Consider the following 11,520-nt stretch of genomic DNA (forward strand, 5'->3'; position numbering starts at 1 on the left):
AGTTCACTGTGGGGTTGTACCGTCCACTCCAGACATAGAGGGGGTGAGTTGATTCCCCTGCCCCCCATAAAAATCGGAAATCCCACCCCCTATGATGCCAATGTGCAAGCTTTGCACGAAGGGGCCACACTCTTGCACACCGACCCAAAAAATAAAAAAATCTCTCTCTCTCTCCAACCCCAGCAAGAAGGCAACCTTGCTCCTCTCCCCTCTCGCTTCCTAAATATTGTTCCTCACCCTACCCTACCTGTCTAACTGTCTCCATGGGAACCCGCTATGGATGTGGTTGTGATCTTGCCAAACGGATTCTTGAGCCCACGCGCCAAATCTTTGACCAATGTTCTTGGGCAGTGTGATAACATGAAACTTTATGAGAACATGCGAGCGATTCCTCCAATCGAACAACAAATCCTTCAAACGGGCACAACTACTCCAATGCTAGAACTTAACCTTGTCGCAATCATTGGATCTCTAAAACGATCAGAATCCGACCTTGCAAGAGAAATGCATGCGTTTAGCGTCCCTGAATCCATAGCACATAGCCATAGGAAAAGTACTATCCTACATCGACCTTTCTTCGAGCCAACTGTCCCACTACAGCTTCTTGGGGTTGGAAATCTGTGTGCTACTCTCGAGATCTTCTTCGTTAAGATATCTTCCATCAAGTGGGAAATGGTCGAGATATTAACCCATGGCTCCATTATTGGATACCTTCTTTCCCCCCTTCCTCTGCTCCTTACCCTCTCCCTCCTCATGCCCCCCTCTCAGTCGAATTTTTCATTGATCCACACTCCCAATCTTGGATTAGAGAGAGGGTCTTTCAGTGGTGGCCCCCTAACGTGGCCTACAGAATTCTCACTATTCCCATTCCAATTTTCCATTGCAATGATCGAAACATGTGGCAGGGCACTTCTACAGGAAAATTTTCGGTTGCATCGGCCTACAATCTTGCTATCATTGGAGATCTTCAGCCATCTGATTCTATGTGGCTCAAAATCTGGCACCTTTCGACTGCTCTGAAGATCTAACATCTTATATGGAAAACCCTCCACCAAAAACTTCCTTTGCCAGATCTCCTAAATCTAAGAGGATTAAATCAAAACCCATATTGCAACATCTGCTAACAACACGTTCAATCTTCCTCCCATTTGTTTTATAATTGTGAACCAGTTGAGAGCATTTGGCATCAAGTAGGACTGCTGAATTTTTTCTCTAACCATGATATTAGATCGGGAATCATGACGGCGTTGAACACTCCTTTCAAGTTCAATAGGGATAATTGGGTCAAAGTTTCTCTTTTCTGTGGAATCATTTGGCACATTTGGAATGCGTATTGGGATTTAATCTTCAAGTAGGTTCCTTTCAATCCTGCAGCTATCACTCTCAGGGCTATTGCTAGTGCAAAGGATCAGGTCCAGAATTTTAATGAGCCTTGAAGGAGCATGGTTAGAATGGTGAGATGGATCCCTCCTAGAAATCCTTTTTTGAAGTTCAACGTCGATGGTGCGAGTCAAGGTAATCCGGGCAATGCTGGAATTGGCAGAATGTGCAGATCCTCTATTGCCTCTTTTATATGCGGTTTCTCCCAAGGAATTGGGTGGAACTTTGCTTTAGTGGCTGAAGCTATGGCGATTCGTGCTGCTCTTAGGACTGCTCTTAATTTGGGCATATCTCTTTTGGTGATTGAAAGTGACAATCTTCTCGTGATGAACATTCTCAACGATCACACTCTTGAAATACCTTGGAGAATCAATCCTATCATACAGGACTACAGAACTTTGGCTACAGGTTTTCATTGTATCTTTTTTGTGCATTCACTTTGTGAATCTAATTCGGTTGTCGATAGTTTGACCACTCTCGGAGCTACCTCCCAGGCTAATCTTTTCTGGCACGGGTCCCCCCCCTTGTATTCTCCTCCCGTTGTTTTCTGACTTGTCTAGAACATTGTTCTAGCGTTAATAAACTTCTTTCACCAAAAAAAAATATGGGTGTTAGATCAAATCCATGGGTTCTAGATTGGAATCCTAACACCATACAGAAACCTAGAACACAAATACATAAATCCATAATGTAGAGATTGGATGTACCTTTCACCTTTTGTATATTAATTGCGATTGGGTTATCGAATCCCTTGAATCCTTTGTCGTAACATCGCCGACCACATTACTCCACGAGTCTCTTCGTTGTGGGAGAAAGAGGGGAAAAATATGACGAAGGCTACAGGATCCAAAACAAATATGTATAATATTGTCCCAACCCTAAACTCAGTTCCACAGTGAATTGGGTCGACCCGAACTGATTCATGTGTAGACTCCCCATAACTGACTAACTCAATAATTAATTAAGCCCACATAGAAACTTCTAACAATGGGTTCTTCTCTCTCTCTCTGTCTTACCTCTGCCCCTGCAACACACTCTCATCCCCCTTCATCTTTGGCATTCCGTCCCTCTTGCTCCAACATCCCCACCTCCTTCTCCCTCACCCTCTTCCTCTCCCACTACTTAAGTTCTTCCAAAAGTTTCCTGTTATTTTTAAATGCGTGAGAAAGTGTCACATGGCCATCATGCGTTCGATGGAATTGGACCTGATCAGCTGATGCCAAGTCTGATCTGATTCATGACCCAATCAGATCTTAGAAGTGGAGATCGGCTTACATTGGTCTTGCCGATTGAGAGCCGACTGGAATCATGTGAGCATAGGAGATTGAAAAGGTCTAGATAAACATAGGTCGCCACCTAGATTAAGATCCAAGATCTACATATAAAAAACAATGACTTCAATCCAAATCGATTCAACTACATATCGAACCATTCGAACCCCATGGTCAAGGGTTTGGGGATCTCCCTTGACTGTGTAGTAAAACCCGGTCCTTTCCTAAATCTTAAACTACGAGTGTGCACCCAGGCACATGAGTATCCAAATTACCACCCTACCCATCATAAAATAAAAAATCCCATCCATGTATATGCCCCTGCGCATGATGTCGTTGGCTCCCGCAATAGTGCAGTCGCTACACAACCAGACAACGATCTGTTGCCCATCTTATTTTATTTTTAAGGGTAAATTATAAATCACCCCGTGGTTTTCAATCAAAACTTAGATCACCCCCTGGTTTTTGAAAAACTCAAATGTCCCCCTCTACAGTAACTGTGTTAGTCTGCTGTTAGTGGTGTGAAAGGACTATTTTACCCTTGTACTAAAACATTAGAATTAAATTTATAATATTACCCTTCCTTCATCTTCAACATTGGTCAAGGGTAGTTTAAGGATTTAAATTTATTTAATTGGCTGACTTCATTACTTAACATCATAAAATTAATGTTAGGGATTAATTTATCATTTTGGGGTAGGCCTGTAAACGGATCAAAATCGGCTCGATTACTGATCGAATGTAATCGGATTCAGATATTTCTTGATTGAATTCGGATACCTCTAAACAGATTCGAATGGATTCGGATGCGGATCGAATTCAGATTTTTGACCACCCGTTTACACCTCTGCCTTGTGTAACCCGAACCTTCCTCCCCCTAGTGGGTACAATTCACTCTCACTCCATAGTTTTAGATCATGATTTTCTTTTTCTCATATTCTAGAACCTGTTGAATCTTAAAAAACCCTTCAAATCATTATTTACTAAATTTTTTATAATTAAGTATTCGGATTCAGATTTTTATCAGAGTATTCGGATTTTTTTTTCGGATATCTCTAAATGAATTCGAATTCTCCGAAACGAGATACGGATGCAGGTCGAATTCAGATTTTCGGTTATCCATTTTCAGCCCTATTTTGGGGTCTTAATCAAAGGTGATTTGAATTTTTTCAAAAGCCAGGGGTGATCTTTAATTTATCTATTTTTAAATGAAGACCGATCTCAAAATCTGAAGTAATGGCACAGGTGACAAGACAGATGAGGATATTGGATAAGGTTTGTTCTCTGGTATACACGGGTTCTCTTAGAGTGTTCGTTCTTCTTCATCTCCTTGTTTTTCCTTCCCTTTTTGTAGGTTACGTCACATTTTATGAACGAAATGAAAATTTTTTTGTTTGGTCGAATATGAGCGAAATGATCACGGCGGTATTAACCCGTTTCAATTTCTTAGATCGATCTAAACTATCGGAATAAAAAAGGGCGAGAGATCAGAGAGGTAGAGGCTAGAGAGAGCACCAGGACATACTGTGACTGAGAGCTTTTACAATTCTGTTTATTTGCAGAATGCCATTGATGAAGAGCGTTATGATGATGCATCGATGTTGTGTAGGCGTAGTGGAAGTGGGCTGGTAAGTTTCTAGACATCTATACTATAACTGTGAACCATATTAATTTAGCTTCCAGTTTTATTTTTCTTCAACAAAATGCTATTTGGTTACCGAAACCAGTCGAAACCAACCGAAACCCTGTACTTTGTAAACTCCCACCTTAACTCGTCTCAGTTTCTTGCGAATCCGAGATATCTCGGTGGTTTCGGTTGGTTTCGACCGAGTTCTCTTTCCATGCTGCTAAGTACTTAACAATAAACATAATTATATATTATACGTCACAAATCATTTAAGATGATCTAAATCTAGGTCAATTTTCCCGTTTAGATGTGATACTTGACAAAAACAAGCAATAAAATCCAAGATTTAAGCAGTAGAAAATAAATTTTTTACATACTTTAATCTGTGGCTTTGGTGTTCGACCTCCACTTTGATGAATTTGAATGCAAATCTTGGTTGTTTAATCACTCCTCTTAGGTTGTTTTTGAGTGTAGATGAGGTCTACATAGGTTTTGGCAAACAAAATCAGAGTAGGAAGAAGTTTTCTTCCAAAAACTGAGATTTTTGGGTTTTGGCAGCCTGTGTATCGAGTTTATCGGTCTGTATTGGTCAGTATCGGTTTTGTATATAAGTTTCTTTATGTAGGTGTTCTGTATCATATAAACATGGCCAATCTCAATACATATCCATACTTGATACTATGGATGTGACTAAATATGATCTTGATGTATAAAAATGCCATAGAATCTGCACTCCTTGATTTCCTCAGGTGGGCCGTTTATGCTCTTTTATTTATTCGCAGGTAGGCTGGTGGGTGGGATGTTCCAAGGATTCCGATGATCCTTTTGGAAGAGTAGTACGAATAACCCCTGGCATTGGCAGATTTGTGGCAAGGAGTTATAGTCCAAGGTAGAAAACATTCCTGTTTCAGACTCGTTTCTGACTTAGCATAATGCATCAGTGACGATGGTTTGTTTCAGACAATTGATTACAGGATCTCCTGGGACCCCATTGTTTGAAATTTTTGTCATCAGAGATGCTGATGAGACTTACACAATGCAGATACTGTAAGGATTTTGCTATGTATATTGTTTATTTATTGTATCTGATCTAGGTTTTGGTTCTCAATGTGAAGGTTGTGCCTGTGAAACCAGTTTTCATTTTTATAGGACCCTGATGCTATGTTTTTCTAGGCCCAATCACTGCGAGGAGTACCAACAGAGTTGGGCTGAATAGGAATGGCTGTGCTGGTACTCAGATATCTTGCCTGTCTTGGCGGACACCATGTGATTTGATCATATATGCTTGTCATCCTGCTTTTGAGAAGTAGCTTGAAGTATTGCTCATAAATATTTTTTACATTTGTGTCCCTTTTAGAATTTGAGGAAATGTGTAGTGCCCAGTTAGTTGGCAGCGAGGAATGCCTGCAAATGATTTGTGGCATATGTGGTGCATGTATGAGAGTCACAATACGGTTTCCCTGTTGTTACTTCAAGTCGATGTGGTATTATGGTGACCATCTTTTTGCATTTTTTTAAAGGCTAGACGAGAATTCTTTAATAGTCCGGTCGACAGTTTATGGATGGATGGTTGCAACTATCAAATTGTGAATTATGGTCAATCTTGGATGATATTGGGTCCTCATGGTTTGTTACTGTCTATGGGGGTTTTGCTAGTGGAAAGTGCTTACTGTCTAACAGCCGTGGGTCTTGAATTTCCAATTGCCAATTATGCCAGTCACATGACATTGCATCTCTCTACAGGTAGTATTGTTGCAGAGGGTGAAAGGAATTTCAACAAGTTCTTCATCAGCATCTAAACTGACTGATGAGCTATCTGCTGTTGGCATCAAGAGCTCAGATGTAGAAGGCGTTCCAGTGAATGAAGAAGAGGATGTTGAGAGACGTGAAGAGAAGAATGTAAATATTAAGGATGCTAATGAAGAAGGCATACGAAGTGTTATAAATTTTCTTAAAGATAAAATTCCAGGATTGAAACTTAAAGTCACGAACAGTAAAGTTCCCGAGGAGACAACGGGAGATGGCGATAGTATGGAGCAGTTAATGCAGGAAAATGATACTGCAAGGTCTGCTGGGAATTCTGATGACGAAGCTGGTAACTCAGATGATGTCAAGCCTGATGAGATCACTGTTGGAGAAGATACCAACACAAGGGAAGAGGGGAAGAATATGACTGTGAAGCTTTTTATTGGTGGAGTTTTACATAATAGGGAAGATATCCCTTCAATGGATGAGTATGTTCGCTACCCTGCTGAAATAAAAGATATGAAAAGGGATTCCTTTGTGCTTCATGTTCCAAGTAGAAGTAAGGATGCTGATGTTGGAGAGAGTCAAATACCTGAGATTAAACTGGCTGCAATTACAGCGCAGGGTGGTTCTGAGCTCATGCCTCTTGATGTTGCCAAGGCATTTGGGAATGTGGATAAAATTTCTTCAAAGGTGAGATCAAGATAAATTTAATACTTTTCACCATTTAGAACAATGAGCTGTTAGGTTTTTATAACGATCCAATTCTAATACTTTTGCCCTTGGTTTTAAGTTTCGACCAAGACGTCTCGGTTTCGACAGGTTCTGAGACGAAACCAAGGGGTGAAATGATGAAACATAATGCATGTTTATCTTCTTGGTGTACAACAAGAGGATTAAACAGTCATTGTGTTGTATACTTGTATTTCCCTAACCTATTGTATGTTTTGATTATTTTAATTGCATATTTACATTTCCTGTAGCTAAATTATATGTGATCAGTGTTTATAATAGGACTAGTTTACAGCAGGCAGCAACATTCAGTGTACACTACCAAACTTGGGTCCAAACCACAAGTAACATTTTGGGTGGTTTTTTGTTAAACTAATTAATGGAATAGGTGTAAAATGGTAACAATAGGCAGCACAGAAAAAAGAGAGAAAAAAAAAAAGAGGGGTCAAAAAAACATTTCTGGTCCTCGAAGCCTAGGTTTCAATTTTGGCTCAGAAAAGTCCCAGGTTTCGGCCTGGGTCAAAACCCGAAACCTGGAACCTTGCTTTTACCTGCTTGGTATTCTAAAAGGGTGTCCAGAGCAAGAGCTCTTTCCCTTTCGTAACCAACAATTTAGGTTCCTATGGTCCAGAAACAGAAGCAGATGTGCAGGGAAATCAGTTGGAAGTTAATAAGCTTACTTTTGTGATTTATTTCGAGTAGTCAACTCTTCTCTTATGTAATATATATGTTCGCTCTTTTTTTTCCCCCTGGATGCTCATCTTGCTGTAGGAGTCTAATTTTAAGGTGCCTATAATGGTTAAGATGCACCTTCCTTCTCTTCTTCTTGTTCAAGTATTTTTTTTTGGATTGTGAATGAATTGATCAATTGCTAACTTATTTTAGGCTTCTAGAGATGTCCGTGAGATTGTCAAGCTTGCTGTTACACGGGCCCAAAAGCGGAACACACTTTCTGGGGATACGACTTTTAGTCGGATCATGACTTCTAAAGATAATTTAGATCCCTTTGATGGTAAGTTTGCTCAAGCAATTTTTGATTTCCTATGTACGTATTTAACTACTTTGAGGTTTAATACCCTTGCTTCTCTATGTTATGGTTTCCTATTTAATGATTAAATGGTATATTTGGGGATGGGATCTCCTTTTTGAAGTGCAGGGTTGTATGTGGGAGCATTTGGCCCTTACGGCACGGAGCTTGTACTGCTCAGACGTAAATATGGTAACTGGCATGGGATGAATGACACAGATGAGTGTTCAGATGTTGAGTTCTTCGAATATGTTGAGGCAGTAAAGCTGACTGGAGATCTAAATGTTCCCGCTGGCCAGGTTCATAGCCATTTAACTTCTTTTGATCATTGCTGTGTATGTTTTATGGACATCTGTTTATCTTGAATAACATTCCTTTCTTCTAGCAGGTTACATTTCGTGCTAAAATTGGGAAAGGGAGTCGCATACCCAACCGAGGGATGTATCCAGATGAGCTAGGAGTGGTATTTGTTATCAAATTGGGTGGCTTTTTAATCTATATCACATCCATTTTGATTCTTTTCCTTCTCACCTTCCTCTTCTATTCCTTACATTTAGCACTTAAATATCATTATGCTGCATTTTGAAAATGTTGAGCATTGGTTAATTATCTTGAAATAGGACAAATGAAGCAGTTTTAGTGTCTTTAGGAGGAAATCATGTGATTTCTGTAACTCCAACAAATAACAGTATGGTATTGGATTTGGATATCTACATTTCTGTATTTTTTTCTTCCTCAAATTACTTGATCTCCCACCTATCTTCTTGGTGTGTTTGGGTCTCTCTGGATGTCAACTCATTTAAAGCTTTTAATTCAGGTTGCTAGTTACAAAGGTCTAGGAAGAATAGCTGAATTTGGGTTCCGAAATCCACACTGGGTTGATGGTGAACTACTCCAGCTGAGTGGCAAGGTAGAGAGCTCTTCTGGAATTTAATTTTCAGTAGTCCTAAACATTTGGGATGGTCCATACTTCCTCCCATCCGATTTCCAAGTTGTGGGCCTTGCATCATTCTGGAGTGATGTCAGGAAAGATTTTGTTGTTTGGATCATTTGATCGTTTTGGTTTCCTCCTCTATCCCAAGAATACCGTATTGTTTGAAAAAATCTACATTTCAAGGAGGTTGTTGGTAATGCATTAACCACCCAGTTATTCAATCCCTCTTTCCAGCAAAACCCCTATTAGTTTGGCTTATTTAATAGAGGGAAACAACTGACAAGTGAATGCAATAATTGTGTGGATGATTAAATAGCTGCATTATTGGAAATTCAACAGAACTTCATATCTTGGGATTTTAAATGGTCAAACATTTTGGGACAGTGAAAAACCTCAAACCAGACTATCTTTGTGGGACAGAGTATATCTGTTACAGCTGATTCATGAAACAGCAATGACTTGGCCGTCAATAATTCATAGCCCATTGATTTGGTGATGGATGTGACGATGTCAGTCTTAGTGATCGCACATTGCCTGTCAGAGTTATGTTTGTTTTAACCAATCTTGTTCCAGTAGATGCTCGCTTCATACTTATAAACTCATTATTGGCATATGCTTTTCTATAGCTGTTTTCTTCTCTGGATCATCGTTTTTGGCTTTGTTGTAGTTTATCTAGTCATAAAGTTGAAATTTCTGGATATAAAGCTGATTTTGGAGAAGTTAAGAATAGGTTAATGAGTGCAAGTTGGAGTGGTGGGTAGACCGTAAAGAGTTTGGAAAATGCAAATTGAGCTTCCCAGTTCCCATGACTATCTGGTTGTAACTATCTTCTCATTTTTCAGGGCATGGGACCATATATTAAAGGTGCAGACCTTGGGTTCCTCCATCATGTTCCGGAGCAGAGCTTCCTTGTGCTGTTCAACCGCCTGAAACTACCAGAGTGAGGCCATGTCTCATTCATTGCCAACATGTGGAACTCCTTGTTGACAGTACATGTGAACACTTCCGGTGGCATCTTACATACAGAGCATAGGGTTTGGCTACCCGGGCATGTTTTGACCAGAAAAGGTAGGTTTCTGCTAGATTAGATTGAAATATGAGCTCTTAATTTTTTCTGTAAGGTGTATATCATATCGCAGGCTGACATATCAGTATACCAGAGTGTCATACTAGAGGAACTCGTTTTTGAAAATTTATTCACCATTTTAACTTGATTTCTGTGCTTTCTTCCTCTTTCAAACGGATGAGCAACTGCATTGGTCTGGCTGCTTTGCGTTTGCAGTTGCAGGTGCAGGTGAAGGTGCTCAATTTAAGTCCGTTGCTGGTCTCGCCTTCGATGGTTCAAGTATACGGTACTAGAGTGCACTTTCTGAATGATTCTAATAATGCCATAATTAGATTTTCTTGTTGATTCATAATCAACTATGAACCATCCCTTCCATTTATCCGTGGGTCTCAAAAAGTTTCTTAATATTATCCCTTGAACATCATGTCTGAAAGACCAGGAGAGGGGGATTCATGGAGTTCCTTCTCATGCAAATTTGTAGTGCTAGCATCTCTATAGTAAAGAAAATGGAAGTAAGGGGTAGAAAAATTGGAAGTTAATCCACAAAGATAAGAAAAGGGAGCTATGTTTTTTATTTGGAATAATTACAAAAGCGTCGGTCAGTTTTGGATAATTACTTATGCCCTTCTACTTTTAAAAAAAAGTTAACAAATGTACCCATGCCGTTAACCTGGGATTAAAAACGTTAGAATAAAATAATTGTTGACCAAATTGTCCTTCCTGTTACCCTTTTCCATTATTTCAGCTGTTGAGCATGAACAAATCGAGGAGAAGCCCTAGACCTCAAAAGCAACCACCATCTTCTTCTTCTTCTCAAACCTAACTCAATCCATTCCATTCAACCATCCCTCTCTCTGCTGCAACTCTCGGAGACGGCAACCATCACCGCACATCCCAAAACCCTCTTCCATTTTAATCTTTCCTTTAACCATCACTGATTCTTCTCCATGTTCTGTTTCTCTTCTTTCCACCATGGAAATCCACACTTAAACTGAACTTGTTCCTGTGTTTTTTTGTTTCCCTCACCACTAATCCCTCATTTCTCTATCATTCCGAATCCCTAAACCTCTTTTATTTCTCTCTTCCCTTCCACTAACCGAAACAGCATCATGAGTTCATGACCACCAATTTTCTTTCTGTTTCTCTGTAGTCTTTTCTTATCTATTTCTTTCTCGGTAACTTAACCATGGGTTGGGTTTGAATCCCAGTACCTTTCCAACCATCTCAATCCGTTAACTCAAATTCATGCTTGTCCGATTCGACCAAAACCCTCACCTAGAATCCATAAACCCTATTTCCCTCCATCTCTCTTTGAACAACATGGTCGTTTGAACCAGTGAAGATTTGCCCAGAAATATCCATGATGTTCATTGGATTTCAATCACAAGGCTTGATCCGACTGGAGTTCGATTGCGAGTAGGGATGTAAACGGATCGAATTTGGTCAGATAGTGGCATTATCATATTTGTATTCGATTATATTCGGAGGGATTCGGATAATATCCTTTCGATTTTTGGACGGATTCGGATAATTTTCGGATAGTGATTTTTTGAATACTAGTTCTCCTAAATGGATAGGAATACGGATCGAATACGATTTTTCGACTATTCGTTGATATATTTACCGTTTTTATGATGAGGGTCAGGGTTGAGACTTGAGAGTTCAGTAACTATCCTTTCTTTTACTCTTCTTAATCTTTTATTCTCTTACGTTTTTTACTTTTGATTTTTAATAGAT

General features: G+C 39.7%; 1 protein-coding gene across 1 annotated transcript; it reads left to right on the plus strand.

The window, feature by feature from the left end:
• The first annotated feature begins 1,451 nt into the window (after nucleotides 1–1,451).
• Nucleotides 1,452–9,779, plus strand: LOC122672022 (protein EXECUTER 2, chloroplastic-like). Its single transcript, XM_043869531.1, has 11 exons — nucleotides 1,452–1,788; nucleotides 4,006–4,076; nucleotides 4,187–4,279; nucleotides 5,061–5,167; nucleotides 5,239–5,320; nucleotides 6,022–6,717; nucleotides 7,642–7,768; nucleotides 7,913–8,082; nucleotides 8,172–8,246; nucleotides 8,601–8,693; nucleotides 9,560–9,779. Exons 1-11 carry the CDS (start codon nucleotides 1,452–1,454, stop codon nucleotides 9,659–9,661), a joined length of 1,953 nt encoding a protein of 650 aa, XP_043725466.1. The 3' UTR covers nucleotides 9,662–9,779.
• Nucleotides 9,780–11,520: the final 1,741 nt, after the last annotated feature.

Source organism: Telopea speciosissima, chromosome 8, assembly GCF_018873765.1.
Source record: "Telopea speciosissima isolate NSW1024214 ecotype Mountain lineage chromosome 8, Tspe_v1, whole genome shotgun sequence".
Lineage (NCBI taxonomy): Eukaryota > Viridiplantae > Streptophyta > Magnoliopsida > Proteales > Proteaceae > Telopea > Telopea speciosissima.

Coding starts and splice junctions, on each gene's coding strand:
- LOC122672022 (XM_043869531.1), top strand. CDS start 1,452: ATGGTGAGATGGATCCCTCCTAGAAATCCTTTTTTGAAGTTCAACGTC. Junction 7,769..7,912: donor TAATTTAGATCCCTTTGATG/GTAAGTTTGCTC, acceptor TTTGAAGTGCAG/GGTTGTATGTGGGAGCATTT. Junction 8,694..9,559: donor TACTCCAGCTGAGTGGCAAG/GTAGAGAGCTCT, acceptor CTCATTTTTCAG/GGCATGGGACCATATATTAA.